Source organism: Phascolarctos cinereus, unplaced genomic scaffold (assembly GCF_003287225.1).
Source record: "Phascolarctos cinereus isolate Bilbo 61053 unplaced genomic scaffold, phaCin_HiC Scaffold_4;HRSCAF=312, whole genome shotgun sequence".
In the NCBI taxonomy this organism is placed as follows: Eukaryota; Metazoa; Chordata; class Mammalia; order Diprotodontia; family Phascolarctidae; genus Phascolarctos; species Phascolarctos cinereus.
Window position 1 is genome coordinate 75,203,258 of NW_027555847.1, and position 17,281 is coordinate 75,220,538.

Here is a 17,281-nt window from a genome sequence, read left to right on the forward strand (position 1 = left end):
AAACACCTCACCCTTGATCAAACCACCTTGGAAGAACTGAAAATTTACAGGTCCCTAGAAGTATCTCTGAAAACAGCTGCACAAAATCCCTGAAGCTTGGGACAGTACGTTCTCCATGCTAGAAACAGATTCCTACCTTAACAAAGAGTTTATCTCAAATAATTGGCTGGGATCATGAGCAAGCAGTGCAAAAAGAGTCAGACTATAGTATCTTATTTTGGTGACAAAGAAGATCAAAACATACAACCAGAAGAAGACAACGAAGCCAAAGCTCCTACATCCAAAGCCTCTAAGAAAAATATGAATTGGTCCCAGGCCAAGGAGGAGCTCAAAAAAGGATTTTGAGAAGCAAATAAGGGAAGTAGAGGAAAAACTGAGAGTGATGCTAAAAGAGACCCAAAAAAATACTGAAGAAAGTAACACCTTAAAAAATAGCCTAACCCAAATGGCAAAAGAGGTCCAAAAAGCCAATGAGGAAAAAAAGGCCCTAAAAAAGCAAAATTGGCCAAATGGAAAAGGAAGTCCAAAAGCTTACTGAAGAAAATACTTCCTTAAAAATTAGAATGGAGAAATTGGAAGCTAGTGGCAATTTGAGAAATAAAGGCACTGTAACACTAATCCAAAAGAATGAAAAAATAGAAGAGAGTGTGAAATATCTCATTGGAAAAACAACTGACCTGGAAAATAGATTCAGGAGAGAGAACTTAAAAATTATTGGACTATCTGAAAGCCATGATTTAAAAAAGAGCCTAGATGTCATCTTTCAAGAAATTATCAAGGAAAACTGCCCTGATATTTTAGAACCAGAGGGCAAAATAAAAATTGAAAGAATCCACCAATCACCTCCTGAAAGAGATCCCCAAAGGAAAGTCCTAGGAATATTGTAGCCAAATTCCTGAGTTCCTAGGTCAAGGACAAAATATTGCAAGCAGCCAGAAAGAAACAATTCAAGTATTGTGGAAACACAATCAGGATAATACAAGATGTAGCAGCTTCTACATTAAGGGTCCAGAGGGCATGGAGTATGATATTCCAAAGGTCAAAGGAGATAGGATTACAACCAAATCACCTACCCAGCAAAACTGAATATAATCCTTCAGGGTAAAAAAAAATGGTCATTCAGTGAAATAAGGGACTTTCAAAATTCCTGAGGAAAAGACCAGAGATAAATATGAAATTGGACTTTCAAATACAGGACTCAAGTGAAACATGGAAGAGGTAAACAGGAAAGAGAAATCATAAGAGACTTATTAAGGTTGAACTGTTTACATTCCTGCAAGGAAAGATGATATTTGTAACTCATGAGTCCTTTGTCAGTATTAGGGTAGTGGGAGGGGAAAAATTATATGTGTGTATACATAGATAGAGGGCACAGGGTGAGTTGAAGATGGTGGGGTGATATCTGGAAAATTACATTAAGGGGTGAGAAAGGATTATGCTGGGAGAAGGAGAAAGGGAGAAGTAGAATGGGGTAAATTATCTCACATGAAACAGAAAAGAAAAGGCTTTTACAGAGGAGGGGAAATGGGGCAAGGTGAGAAGGAATGAGTAAATCTTATTCTCATAGGATTTGGCTTAAGGAGGGAATAACATACACAATGGGGTATGGAAATCTGTCTTACCATACAGGAAAATAAGGGGGGAGGGAGACAAGAGAATAGGGGGTTGATAGAGGGAAGGAGAGATTGGGGAGGGGATAATCAAAAGTAAACACTTCTGAGAAGGGACAGGGTCAAAAGAAAGAATACAATAAATGGCGGGTAGGATAGGATGAAGGTAAATATACTTAGTTTTTCACAACAGGACTACTATGGAAGTGTTTTGCATGACTACACATCTATAACGTGTATCGAGATGTTTGCCTTTTCAATGAGGGTGGGTGGGGAGGGAGGAAGGGAGAAAATTTGTAACCCAAAGTGTTAAAGACATATGTTAAAAATTAAAAAATAAAAATAAAAAAAACTTACAGGCCCCCACTGAGCTATGAAAGAAGTAGAAGAACAAAAGCAATAGAAGCTAAAGCTAGCCATCTTCCCACCCTTAGAGCTGAGCAGAGCCAAACTTTAACATAAAGTCCAAAGTCAAGAAATAGGTTAGAAAAATTAGTTAGCAACAACAAAAAAAAGAACCTGAATATAAAAGAAAGTGCTATGGTGATAGGGAAGCTCAAGACACAAAATTAGAAGAAGGCCATTGCTTAAAAATATCTACAAGCAAATCTTCAAAGGAAAAAAAAAAGCAGATTGGACACAAGACCAACAAAATTTTCTAGAAGAGCAAAAAAAAATTTTTTTAATGAGAAAAAAATAAAGTAGAGGAAACATTGGGAAAAGATGCATAGTAATCATGATTTCAAATAAAGTAAAAGCAAAAAATAGACCTAACTAAAAGAGAGAATGAAGGAAATGACATTTTGCTAAAAGACACTTAATGTCAATACTAAACATATATGCATCAAAGGGTATAGCATCCAGATGCTTGAAGGAAAAGTTAAATTAGTTACTGGGTGAAACAGACAATAAAACTGTACTAGTGGGGAACCTCAATATACTCCTCTCAGACCTAGCTAATTGTAACCGTAAAATAAACAAGAATGAAGTTAAGGAGAAAAATAGAATTTTTAAAAAGTTAGATATGGTAAACCTCTGGAGTATATTGAATGGTAATAGAAAGGAGAATACCTGTATTTCTGCTGTGCATGGTACCAACACACACACACACACACACACACACACACATTAACCATAATGGCATAAAAACCTTACAAACAAATGTAAGCAGAAATATTAAATGCATCCTTTTTGGACCATAATGTATTAAAAATTACATTGAATAAAGGGCCTTTGAAGCATAGATTAATAATTAATTAGAAACTAATACCTAATAATTAGTGAATCAAAAAACAAATCATCAAAGCAATCAATTTTATTAAAGATGACAACAATGAGACAAAAGACCAGAATTTATGGGATGCAGCCGAAGTAGCACTTAGCAGAAAATTTGTGTCTCTAAATGCTTACCATCAATAAAAGAGAGAAAGAACAGATCAATGAGTTGGGCATGCAACTAAAAAAAAAAGTAGATTAACAAGAAATCAAAAATTCCCAATAGAAATCCTGAAATAGAAAATAGAAATTTTGAAAAATCAAAGAGCAGATTAATAAAATTTAAAATTAAAAAATAAACTAATGAATCTGAGCTGGTTTTATGGGAAAAAAAAACCCACAGTAAAATAGATAAACCATTAGCTAATTTGATTTTAAAAAGAAGAAAGCCCATTTATCAATATCAAAAATGAAAAATCAATGCGCAACCAATGAAGACGAAATTAAAGCAATTATTAGAAGTGATTTTTCCCAGCTATATTTCAATAAAACTGATCATCTAAATGAAATTCATGAATATTTACAAAAATATAAATTGTTCAGATTACAAAAGAGGAAATAGAATATTTAAATAACCCTGTCTTGGAAAAACAAGGTGTATCAAGAGAAGTTAGGCTGTAGTGACTCTCTGGTTCCTAAATAATGAACTGATCATTTGATGAAAAAACTCAATGGTAGGACTACCTTGTTCTTACTGCATAAGTGGGATGTAAAGTTTGCTTAAGGAGTACAAGCTGGAGAGAAGAGAAATCTAGTCTTCTGGCTTCCAGCTTCAGGAGAGAAGACTTGCAGTTCTAACTTTTGTTCAAGCCCCTGAAAGGAAATACTGTGGGAAGAAGCCAACACATGGAAGAATCAGCAATCTTTTTGATGTTCCTATCCCCATCCCCAGCTTAGGGATATCCCCTTGGGTGAGAGAAGAGACTCTCAGTTGAGCTAAGTTATCTTGCTCCCAAAGGGAGAGCTCCTTCATTCACTATGTATTGTCTGGTATATATTCTTGTATATATACTTTTTCTGATTTCTGTCTTGCTATTGACTAGGATAAATGAGTTTATTATATTTAATATGTGTCTTCATTGTGGAATTGACATCTAGTAGGTAGAGCACCGAGTCTTGGCTATATAGTTTGAGTTACTTCTTCCCAGTTAAAAAATAAAGATCAGGAATGCAGGGGCAGCTTGGTGGCACAGTGGATAGAGCACTGGCTCTGGAGTCAGGAGGACCTGAGTTCAAATCCGGCCTCAGACACATAACACTTATTAGCTGTGTGACTCTGGCCAAGTCACAACCCCAGTTGCCTCACCAAAAAAAAAAAAGAAAGAATAAGTCATGTTTTAGGGCAGCTAGGTGGCTCAGTAAATAGCGCACTCACCCTGGAGTTAGGAGGAGCTGAGTTCAAATCTGGCCTCAGACACCTTACACTTACTAGCTCTGTGACCCTGGGCAAGTCACTTAACCCCAATTGCCTCACCAAAAAGAAAAAAAAAGATCAGTAATGCAACCTGAACCTAAAAATTATTCTCCATACACTAACAATATTTAAGGAAGCAAATAGGTATAATTCTCACCCCATATCCCCTCTCTCTGAGGAGGCATCTTCTGGCTCCAATCTTCTATTTCCCTCTTGGCAGGAATCAGAATCTCCCTTGGGGAAGGGTGGAGAGAGGAGACTCTAAGGATGTTTATTCTTCCCTTCCTGTGAGCCACATCTAAACAGACTCTTGTGGATAAACATAACGTACACGACCAGAAAAACCACACAATTTCCCCCCCCCAACTATATTAGTTACTGTATTCTTTAAGTACATATGAATTTTCAGATGGCTTTGTATCTCATTGGAAAGGGCTTGTATTGTTCAAGAGTTCTATAAAATGAAGACAGCACCTTCAACAGGCAGGAGCATCTGGGTAATTTTATTATCTGTAAGGAATTCTTCTATCTAACTTTTATGTGGGACAGCCTTCATGACACCAATGAATACTTTTTATGAACATGTCTCCTTGTTTTGTTGTTGCTGTTGTTGTTTTTACAATATTAATACTCAGATGATTGTTGAGCAAAAGTATCTTTGTGGTTCCCTATATTGAGGAAGCTATAATCTTATAATTTACCTGGGAGACATCTTGTTGGAGGAGAACCTTTAATTCTGTGTTTTAATCTTCCTAGTCAGTTTTTTTTTTTTGGTAATCAAAAGACAATAAATACAGGAGGATATCCTCTATTCTTTATACATTTCAACCAATTACATTGTTCTCATAATAATTAAGACATTTGAGGAACCAAATGGGTATATCTATGTCTGTGTCTATACACATAGGGTCAAACGGTTTTCTATTTTAACTGGGGTCTGACACATATGAAGTCCAGAGGGCTTCAGATAGCTTCTTCATATAGAGGACATTAGGAGGAAGACAATGTCTCTTAACATGGAGGACTCTGTGTTGTTGCTTCTGGGAAAATCGGGAATTGTGATGAAAGTGCCTCAAGGAGAGACTGGAGAGAGAGTGTAGACCTTTTAGAAATGCGTGGCTAACCACATATTGAAGAGAAACCTCCTGATGGGCTCCAGGGACATTCTAAAGGGCCTGTAAGCTTGAGCTAGTGGCTCTTTGCCATATTTACTTTGGGGAATCTCAGTGACTCCTTTGTTTAGGTATCTAGTGAAGGAAGTGGCATCTCCAAACTTGGGAGTTTCCAATGGTTGGGAGAATTTGTCACAAAAATCTGGGAGTCAAGAGTCCTGGCCAGGTTTACAGCCAACTCCTGTATTAAGGCCTCAAGGAACAATCATGGGAGTCACCTCGGGGACCCCAGCCCAGAAAAAGGTTTCATTATACCAATTGTACTGGTGTCTCTCATGGTTGTACCTTCATGTTTTAGAGATTCTTAAACTAGTGTCTATGAACTCTGGTCTTTTTAATTTAATATTTTGATAACAGTATTTCAAGTTACTTTCCTGTGTAATCCTATTTATTTTATTTTAAGCATTCAAAAATATTCTTTGAAAGGGGCTCTTAGGTTTTCTAAGACTGCCAAAGAGGTTCGTGGCACAAAAAGACCTTACTAATAATATTTAAGCATCACATATGATCTTAACACATGTATGGAAAACTTTTCTGGAAGATAATTTTTAAAGATGAGCTTATTGACGCCAAAACATAAATGTTGTTTTTATCGGTTTTGTTATTGTTGCTATTTTTGGTAACCAATAAACACTATTGTGTTTGTGCAGTGCAGGATCTTCTACTCCATGCTTTTCATTCATTTGTGTGACTGGGAAGATATGACCTAATACTGTAAGTTTTCTGTGAATACCTGTATGTTCTTTTTATTTTGTTTCATTTTTTATTTTTACCAAGGATATGCTTGCTATGTGCATGAATTGCTCTCCTATAAATTGTAAAGAGCTGAGAAATTAGGTACATATAGTCATTAGCTGTTGATGTTGTATGATGTATGTGTTTGAGCTTTTTCACTTCTTTTGGAATCATTCAATCTACATAATATTTTGAAAATTGATTCTTGAGTTTCTTTAAAACTGAGCCACTTCCCGAATAAATTTCTGCATTATGTGTTTGATCATGTCCAATCATCCTTCTAAGTTATCTTTTGAAATATATTTTTTTCAGTTTTACAAAAACTAAGCAAACTGAACATTGTCATATATAAAGTAGAACAGAAAAAGAAGCTTGTGCGTGACCCTATAGCTTACTTTTCATTTTAAATAAATGATACATTCAACGTGTAACTTTTAAGCCATCCTATTTGTACTTTTCCTTCATTTCTATACTTTTTAAAATGTTTAGTGATTTTTTTAAATAAAACTGTAACTATTCCTCTAGTTCCCTGCCATTGCTGCTCCTCAATTAAAAGAGAAAATATGACAAATATTCATAGTCAATTAAAAACAAATTCACACATTGTCCATGCCTGAAAATGTTTTCCCATTTTGCACCTTAGTCCATCAAGTCAAGTCAAAAAGCATATATTAAGCTCTTATTATATGCCAGGCACTCTGCTAAGTGCTGAGAATACTGTACAAATATAAGCAGAAAGACAGTTTTGCCCTCAGGGAGCTTGTATTCTAATTTGGGTAAAACAACATATAAAAGGAAGCTGAAAATAGTGGAGGAGGGTCTGTATCAGATGAAGGTACCTAGTACTGGCATAGTAAACAAAGTCCTGTAGAAAGTCAAGAGTGCAGCCTGGAGACAATTGAAGATATGTTTGGCATATACTACTTCCTTCAAATGGTAGTCCTGAAAGGAACTAGCCAACTGGGGAGAAACAGCAAAGTGGGAGGGTACCTCTAGCGTGAGTAGTCCAAGGTTGGAGTGAACTTCCAAGGTGAAGAAGTTTTTATGGCATACCTGGTATAATCCTGTGGAGAATTAGAAGTTCAGCCTGGAGAGAAATAAAGACCTCTTGTCTCTCATTTCTGCCATTGTCCCAAGCCCCACCTATTGTCTTTCCTAAATTTTAGAAGTTCAACCAATCTAGTTCCATTTAACTACTTATTAGTAAGATTAATATTAATAAAGAAATTCTTTTTACTTCAAAGGTAGTTTAAGAACAATACTGCTGTCAGAAGTTGGGTATTATCTTTCATTATCAATCTTTCAGAGTTGTGGGTAGTCATTGCATTAATCAGAGCTCTTAAGTCTTTCAGAGTTATTTGTTTTTACAATATTGTTGTCTAATTGTTCTACTGGTTCTGTTTATTTCATTCTGAATCAGTTCATACAAATCTTTCCAGTTTTTTTCCCTTAAAACTTTTCCCTTTCATGATTTCTTAGAGCACAATAACGTTGCATTATATCCTTACACTATAATTAGTCCAACTTATTCTTCATAAGTGCCATTTCTGTTTCCTCAGGTGCTGAGATGGTAGAGGCCTTATTGTCATTTTTCTTTCTTTTTTTGAAAAAATTTAATATATTTTTCAAATTGTATGTAAAAACGATTTTGAACTTTCATTTAAAAAAATTGAGTTCTAAATAGTCCCTCTCCCTTTTTTCCCTCCCCCCCTTCCCTTAGATATTGATTATACATGTGCAGTCATGGAAAAAAATATTTCCACGTTAGCCACGTTGCAAAAGAAAACACAGACCCCCAAAAAGCTAAAAGAAAGTTTAAAAAAGTATGCTTTTAGAGGCAGCTAGGTGGCACAGTGGATAGAGCACCAGCCCTAAAGTCAGGAGGACCTGAGTTCAAATCTGGCCTGAGACCAAACACTTGACACTAGCTGTGTGGACAAGTCACTTAACCCTAATTGCATAACCCCCCAAAAAAGTATGCTTTTATCTGCATTAAGACTCCACCCCATTTTCATTTTAGACAAGTATAGAAACGCTGATGTGTTTATTGATTTTCTTGCAAATTTCACCTATAAGTGCTCTTGGTTTGATCCTCCTTAGATGATTCTTAATGTTAAGTTTTTGATAGGCTTCTTTCCCGCTGAATTTATTTCCATAATTCTCCTTTGTTATGCTTTACAAATGAGTTATACTCTAAATTGGCCTTGTCCTTTGCTATCAAGTAATTCCATTTGACAAGATCAAGCATTTACTGCTAAATTGGTTTCTGTGCTCTTTTAGCACCATCATTGAGGCAAGTGTTTTATATCTGTGTAATTGTGGTTGTTCAGGGAGTGCCCTGGTTCACTCAATGAGTTTGTAGGGAAGTGAGCTTTTCATCAGAACTTTTGAAAATACCTTTGCCTGTTGAGCAAAGACATGTCTATTGGCACGCTTAGAGAATATAAGAGAATTTCTTGGGCCATACCAAAATTAATTGATTCATTTGGAGCCAATTTGTTTTGTTCCTCCATGGGGATAGTTTTCAGGTGATTGAAAATGCCCTCAAGATGCATTGGTTACTTAGAATGGCTGGGATGATAGACTTTTTTTGAAGGAACCAACCTTTTAAGGAAGCATAAAAGAGATGACAAACTGTTCTCCTTTCTTTTTTCCCTTCTTCCTGTTCTTAAGACAGACCATGATGCAGTAGAACAGAGCATGAGTTTGATGTTCATATGTTTGAGGTGATGCCTATATATGTTTAGTTTCTAACCTGGATTCTGGGACCATTAATGGCTACCATGGACAGAAGCACATGAGATATATATGAGGGGAATTTATGAACAGTATCCCTGAACTCTTTCGCTACTGTGTGGGGAAAATCTAGGCATCATTATTCTAGCCTTCAGGCAGAGAAGAGAGATTTCTTTTTTTTTTTAAATTTTATTAATTTATTTTGATTTATCAATAATCACTTCCATCTGCTTTTGACTTAAAAATTTTTTCCCCCTTCCTCCCCACCAACCTCCCCAAGATGGCACACAATCTGATATAGGCTATACCTTTATATTCCTATTAAACATATTTTCATATTAGTAGTCTTGTAAGTAAAAATTAAAACCAGTAGGAGGAACCATCAGAAAGAGGAAACAAAACTCAACAGAAGAGAAAAAAAATAGCAATTCAACTTTCATAGTTCTTTCTTTGCATGTGGATAGCATTTTCCAACATGAGGCCTCTGGAGATGTCTTAGATGCTTGTATTGCTGGGAAGGGTTAAGTTTGTCAATATTAGTCATCGCACAACATGGCTGTTATTGTGTACAATGTTCTCTTGGTTCTGCTCATTTCACTCAGCATCAGACCATACAAGTCTTTTCATGTTTTGCTGAAGTCAACCTGTTCATCATTTCTTATAGCACAATAGTATTCCATTACATTCATATACCACAACTTGCTCAGCCATTCCCCAATTGATGGGCATCCTCTCAATTTCCAGTTCTTTGCCACCACAAAAAGAGCTGCTATGAATATTTTTGTACATGTGGGTCCTTTTCCCATTTGTATGATCTCTTTGGGATAGAGCCCTAGAAGTGCTATTGCTGGGTGAAAGGGTATGCACATTTTTATAGCCCTTTGGGCATAGTTCCAAATTGTTCTCCAAAATGGTTGAATCATTTCGCAACTCCACCAACAATGCATTAGTGTTCCAATTTTCCCACATCTTCTCCAACATTTATCATTTTCCTGTTTCATCATGTTGGCCAGTCTGATAGGTGTGATGTGGTATCTCAGAGTTGTTTTGATTTGCATTTCTCTAATCAATAAAGATTTAGGGCATTTTTCATATGACTATAGATGGCTTTAATTTCTTTATCTGAGAACTGTCTGTTCATAATCTTTGATAATTTATCAATTGGGGAATGGCTTGTAGTCTTATAAATTTGACTTAATTCTCTATATATTTTAGAAATGAGGCCCTTTTCAGAGAGACTGGTTGTAAAAATTTATTCCCAATTTTCTACCTTCTTTCTAATTTTAGTTGCATTGGGGTTTTTTTGTGCAAAATCTTTTCAATTTAATGTAATCAAAATTATCCATTTTACTTTTCTTAATGTTCTCTATCTCTTCTTTGGTCATGAATTCTTCTATTCTCCATAGATCTGATAGGTAAACTCTTTGTTCTGCCAGTTTGCTTATAGTATCAGCCTTTATATCTAAATTATGAACCCATTTTGACTTTATTTTGGTATATGGCGTGAGATTTCGGTCTATACCCAGTTTCTGCCATACTCTTTTCCAGTTTTCCCAGCATTTTTTTTCAAAGAGTGGGTTCTTGTCCCAGAAGCTGGGGTCTTTGGGTTTATCAAATCATAGATTACTATAGTCATTGACTACTGTGTCTTGCATATTTAACCTATTCTACTGATCCACCACTCTATTTCTTAGCCAGTACCAAGTAGTTTTGATGATTGCTGCTTTATAATACAATTTAAGATCTGGAATTGTTAGGCCACCTTACCCTGCATTTCTTTTCATTAGTTCCTTTGATGTTCTGGACCTTTTGTTCTTCCAAATGAATATTGTTGTTATTTTTTCTAACTCTATAGAATAATTTTTGGTAGTTTGATTGGTATGGCACTGAATAAGTAAATTAGCTTAGATAGAATTGTCATTTTCATTATATTAGCTTGGCCTACCCATGAGCAACTGATGTTTTTCCAATTATTTAGATCTGATTTTATTTGTGTGAAAAGTGTTTTGTAATTGTGTTCATAGAGTTCCTGGGTTTGTTTTGGGAGGTAGACTCCTAAATATTTTATAATGTCTACAGTAAGTTTAAATGGAATTTCTCTTTCTATCTCTTGCTGTTGGGCTTTGTTGGTAATATATAGAAATGCCAATGATGTCTGTGGGTTTATTTTATAGCCTGCAACTTTGCTAAACTTGTTTATTATTTCAAGTAGTTTTTTACTTAATTCTCTAGGATTCTTTAAGTATATCATCATGTCATCTGCAAAGAGTGATAGCTTTGTTTCTTCTTTGCCTACTCCAATACCTTCAATTTCTTTTTCTTCTCTTATTGCTAAAGCTAACGTTTCCAGTACAATATTGAATAACAGTGGTGATAATGGACATCCTTGTTTCACCCCGATCTTATTGGAAATGCTTCTAGCTTGTCCCATTACATATAATGCTTGCTGAAGGTTTTAGATATATGCTATTTATTATTTTAAGGAAGACTCCATTTATACCTATGCTTTCTAGTGTTTTTAATAGGAATGGGTGTTGTATTTTATCAAAAGCTTTTTTGCATCTATTGAGATGATCATGTGGTTTCTGTTGGTTTGTGTTGATATGCTCAATTATGCTGATAGTTTTTAATATTGAACCAGCTGCATTCCTGGTATAAATCCTACCTGGTCATAGTGTATTATTCTTGTGATAAGTTGCTGTAATCTATTTGCTAATATTTTGTTTAAAATTTTTGCATCTATATTCATTAGAGAAATTGGTCTATAATTTTCTTTCTCTATTTTGACTCTTCCTGGTTTAGGTATCAACACCATATTTGTATCATAAAAAGAATTTGGTAAGACTCCTTCTTCACCTATTTTCCCAAATAGTCTATATAGTATTGGAATTAATTGTTCTTTAAATGTTTGATAGAATTCATGTAAATCCATCTGGCCCTGGAGATTTTTTCCTAGGGAGTTCATCAATGGCTTGTTCAATTTCTTTTTCTGAGATGGGGTTATTTAAGTATTTTACTTCCTCTTCTTAATCTGGGCAATTTATATTTTTGTAAATATGTATCCATTTCACTAAGATTGTCAAATTTGTTGGCATATAGTTGGGCAAAATAATTCCTAATTATTGTTTTAATTTCCTCTTCCTTGGTGGTAGCTTCACCCTTTTCATTCTTGATACTAGTAATTTGGTTTTCTTCTTTCTTGGTTTTTCTTTTCTTTTATTGGTTTTTTCATAAAACCAGCTCTTAGTTTTATTTATTAGTTCAATATAGTTTTCTTAATTTCAATTTTCTTAATTTTTCCTTTGGTTTTCAATATTTCTAATTTGGTGTTTAGTTGAGGATTTTTAATTTGTTCTTTTTCTAGTTTTTTTAGTTGTATGCCCAATTCATTAATCTCCTCTTTTTCTATTTTATTTATGTAAGCATTTAGAGATATAAAACTTCCCCTAAGAACTGCTTTTGCTGCATCCCATAAGTTTTGGTATGTTGTCTCATTATTGTCATTCTCTTGAATGAAATTATTGATTGTTTCTATGATTTGTTGTTTGACCCAATCATTTTTTAGGATTAGATTATTTAGTTTCCAATTATTTTTTAGTCTATCTTTCCATGGCCCTTTATTACATATAATTTTTATTGCATCATGATCTGAAAAGGATGCATTTAATATTTCTGCCTTTCTGCATTGGATTGTGAGGTTTTTAATGCCCTAGTACATGGTCAATTTTTGTGTATGTGCCATGTACTGCGAGAAAAAAGTATATTCCTTTCTATCCCCATTCAGTTTTCTCCAGAGGTCTATCATACCTAACTTTTCTAATGTTCTATTCACCTCCTTAACTTCTTTCTTTTTTATTTTGTGGTTAGACTTATCTAGTGCAGAGAGGGGGAGGTTCAGGTCCCCCACTAGTATAGTTTTGCTGTCTATTTCTTCCTGTAACTCCCTGAACTTCTCCTAAGAATTTGGATGCTATACCATTTGGTGCATATATGTTTAGTAATGATATTACTTCATTGTCTATGGTGCCTTTTAGCAGGATGTAGTTTCCTTCCTTATCTCTTTTGATTAGATCTATTTTTGCTTTTGCTTTGTCTGAGATCAGGATTGCTACCCCTGCTTTTTTTACTTCAGCTGAAGCATAATATATTCTGCTCCAGCCTTTTACCTTTACCCTGTATGTGTCACTCTTTTTCAAATGTGTTTCCTGTAAACAACATATTGTAGGATTATGGTTTTTAATCCATTCTGCAATCCATTTCCATTTTATGGGAGAGTTCATCCCATTCACATTCACAGTTATGATTACTATCTGTGTCTTTTTCTCCATCCTTTCCCCCCATTTATGCTTTTCTTTCTCCTTTTTCCTTTCCCCCTTCACTAGTGTTTTGCTTTTGACCACCCCTCCTTCAGTCCCTCCCCCTTTTATTATCCCTTTCCCTTTTCTTCCCCTTTACTTACTGCTTCTTCCCTCCCTTCTTTCCCCTCCCTTTTCTTTCCCCTTTTCCCTCCTACTGCCTATAGGGCAAGTTAGATTTCTATACCTAACTGATTATTTATGCCCTTCTTGAGCCAAATCTGATGAGAGTAAGGTTCAAACAATGCTCCCCCCTCCTTCTTTCCCTCTGCTGTAATAGGATTTTGTGTCTTTTCCTGTAATGTAATTTACCCTTGTCTGCCTCCTCCTTTCTCAGTACATTTTCTAAGATCAGATTGATCCACTTATTTGGATCCATTTAACCCACTTGATTAGATTTTTTTTTATCATTACATCAAAGTCAACTAATATCCACCCTCTTTATGTATACTCCTTTAACAAGGTGTAATAACAATACAGTTCTCAAGGGTTGCAAGTGTCATATTCCCTTGTAGGGGTTAAACAGCCCCCTTATTAACAACATATTGTATCTTCTGTCCCATTTACCTTTTTGTCCTTCTTGAGTCCTGTACTTGAAGATCAAATTTTTTGTTGAGCTCTGGTCTTTTTATCAGGAAAGTTTGGAAGTCTCCTATTTCATTGAATATCCACTCCTCCCTTGAAAAATGATGCTCATTTTTGCTGGGTAATTGATCCTTGGCTGCATTCCAAGCTCCTTTGCCTTATGGAATATCATGTTCCATGCCCTGCGGTCTTTTAATGTAGAAGCTGCAAGGTCCTGTGTAATCCTGACTGTGGTTCCATGATATTTAAATTGTTTCTTTCTGGCTGCTTGCAGCACCTTCTCTTTCATCTGGTAATTTTGGAATTTTGCTATTATATTCCTTGGCATTGTCAATTTGGGATCTCTTTCAGGTGGTGATGTGGATTCTTTCTATGGTTATTTTCCTTCTGGTTCTAGGACTTCTGGGCAGTTTTCCTTTATGATTTCCTGAAAGATACTGTCCAGGCTCTTTTTTTATCATGATTTTCAGGTAGTCCAATAATTTTTAAATTGTCTCTCCTGAGTCGATTTTCCAGGTCGGTTGTTTTACTGATGAGGTATTTTACATTTTCATCTATTTTTTCATTTTTTTGTTTCTGTTTGACTGATTCTTGCTCTCTCATAGAGACATTAGTTTCCATTTGTCCAATTCTAGTTTTTAACAGATTGTTTTCTTCTGTTAGTTTTTTACTTCCTTCTTCAATTGGCCAATTGTGTTTTTTATGGACTTGTTTTCTTCAGTGTACTTTTTTTTTTTCCAATTGGCCAATTGTGTTTTTTAGGGACTTGTTTTCTTCAGTGTATTTTTTTTCCAATTGGCCAATTGTATTTTTGAAGGACTCTTCTACCTCTCTCATTTGACTTTAAAATCCTTCTTGAGCTCTTCTAAGAAGGCTTTTTGGGCTTCAGACCAGTTCATATTCCCTTTTGTTGTTGCAGATGTGGGTTTGTTGACAATGTTGTCCTCTTCAGAATTTCTGTCTTGATCTTCACTCTTCTCATAATATGAATCTATGGTACGTTTCTTTTTACTCATGGTGTTTCTTTATTCCCTGGCCTTTAAAGAGATTGAGCTCTCCTGATGGGGAACAGAGGGCACTGACCCAAGCTTCTTGTGTTGGGAGCCTAGGTCTTGGTCACTGGCTTTGTGCTGGGGCCTCTTATGTGGCAATTGGAGGCTGTAGGTTTCTGGCAGCTTACCTTGTTGGGCTGGAATCAGCAAGGCTGGAACTTTCAGGAAATCCTAGGTTGCCTGCTTTTCCTTTCCTTTAGCTTTCTTCAGCTCCTTTTAGGTGGGTGCTGCAAGGTATTTATCTGCCTGGGGCCCCTTGCAATGCTGCCTCCTTTCTGCTAATGCACTGGGAGTTCCTTTCTGTAGAATGCCAAGGCACCTGGTGGTTTTCTGAGCTGGTTTCCACCAGTTCCCCTGCTCTCACTGAGGCACTCAGAGGTCCAGTTGTTGCTGTTTGCCTGCTCTACCACCTGGGCTTCAGGATCTCCTCCTGGTTGGCAGTTGGAGGTTATAGGGTTCTGACAGCTTACCTGGTGTTGGGCTGGTATCAGCAAGGCTGGAAGTTTAGTAGGACTCTAGGTTGCTTTCTTCAGCTCCTTTCAGATGAATGCTGCAGGGTGCTTATCTGCCTGGGGCCTTTTGTAGTGCTGCTTCTCTTATATTTGCTGAGGCACTGGGAGACCCATTTGCAGTAAAATGCCTAGTCACCAGCATCTCCTCCTCGTATGCTAAAGTAAGGCTGGGCTACTGCTCTGCGGCTCTCCATCTTTCTTCTGGTTCAGCTGCTTCAGGATTTTTTTTTAGGGGGGGTGATATTTTCTGGGTTTTCAGAGGTTGATAGGGGAGGGTGAGAGTGACTACCTTTTTACTCCACTGTCTTGGCTTCCAGAATCAAAAGTTGAGAAGTGAGATTTCTTGAGCAATGCCCACCTTGAAGATGTTGACCCCGAACTGAAGAGTTTAGACCCCTGACCTTCTAGAGAGAGAAGAGTTCCTGAGCAGCATGCCTTGTGGAAAGGGGAGATCTTCTACTTGTTCTTCATAACTGATAGAGTGGAAAAGAATTATTCTTAACTCTCTGCTATCACAAAGAGTGATTTGGTCAATATAGGTCGAATGGGAAGAGCTGTTCCTTCCTCAAGGCCTAGAACTGTGTTTGCCTTCTTTTTTTAAAAAAAATTTATTCATTATAAACTTAAATACTAAAACTTAAATGCACAATAAGAAGAGAAAAAGAAACATAATATAAAGTTAAATATTAAAACTTAAATACAAAATAAGGAAATTTTAAAAATCATTGCCATGTGCATAGCAGAATGTGAGAAAGGATTGAAAATATACAGCAATAAATTTCCATTTCATGAAAGCCTATATAATAAATACTACACATTGTGTTCACAGCTGTCCATCTTTTCTTTGCTTCCTTGTAAGTTTTCTTTTGTTCTCTGCTGTGTAGTTTTTACTTTGTTTTCTCCCCCATCCCCCAAGAAGGCTACAATTAAGCATGGGTGTATATGTATGTATGTATGTATGTAAGTATGTATGTATGTATGTATACATACATACATTTTATGTACACATGCATGTACTTAGATATCTATAATCATACTCATATATAGACATATACATTCATGCATCTATGTAAGACTATATTATACTTGTCCTCTGGTTCTCTGAGGATGGATAATATCTTCCTTCATAAGTCCAAGTCTTTTTATATTTTTCTAAGTCAACCAACTCATCATTTCCTACACCACAGCAATATTCCAACCGTATACTGTCTAGTTATTTTAAGTAGCCTAAGTGGAGCCAAGATGACTGAGGAAAAGCAAGGACTCACCTGAGCTCTTCTTCAAAACCTTCTATATACCTTTAAAAAAATGACTCTAAACAAATTCTGGAGCAGCAGAATCCATACAAAGGCAGAGTGAAACACATTTCCAGCCCAAGACAACTTACAGCGCAGACAGGAAAGGTCTGTTGCCCCAGGCTGAGAGAGGAGTGCAGTCCAGCTCAGGCTATGCCAGCACAGACCAGGCTCCAGTGAACCTGGAGCAGGCCTCAGGGTGACTGAATTGCTGGCAGCTGTGGCAGTTTCTGGACCTTTTGGCCCACAGACACCAGAGACAACTTAGAAGGTCAGTAGGAAGGGTGTGTTTTTCCAGGGTGGGAGGGGAACACAGTCCGGGGCAGTCCCCGCCAGGACAACATGCCAGGAGCAGTCTAGGGAGTGAGTGAATCTGCAGCAGTTGTGGCTGCTTCTGTGGGCTTTCAGCCCACAGACGCTAAGGGGGTCAAACAACTGGCCAGAGGGAAATTATAGGAGTCTCTTTGCTAGCACTGAGTTAGGTTTCTGTTGCTTTGCCTTCACTCAGTTCTGGGTCCCAGTCCTGAGCGATTGTCCTGA

The 17,281-nt window shown here is 36.4% G+C and overlaps 1 protein-coding gene across 4 annotated transcripts in view; it reads left to right on the forward strand.

The window, feature by feature from the left end:
- The window catches only part of ZPBP (zona pellucida binding protein), a 155,219-nt gene that overhangs the window by 120,220 nt on the left and 17,718 nt on the right, over positions 1–17,281 (forward strand). Inside the window, exon 8 of one of the 4 annotated variants that reach the window (XM_078152272.1) lies at positions 6,122–6,185. The exons of 2 other annotated variants lie outside the window; for them this stretch is intronic. In XM_078152272.1, the coding sequence (XP_078008398.1) occupies positions 6,122–6,162 (41 nt within the window). In that variant the 3' untranslated portion in view covers positions 6,163–6,185. The remainder of the gene's footprint in view (positions 1–6,121; positions 6,186–17,281) is intronic. One more of the 4 variants, XM_078152271.1, reaches the window with a different exon arrangement.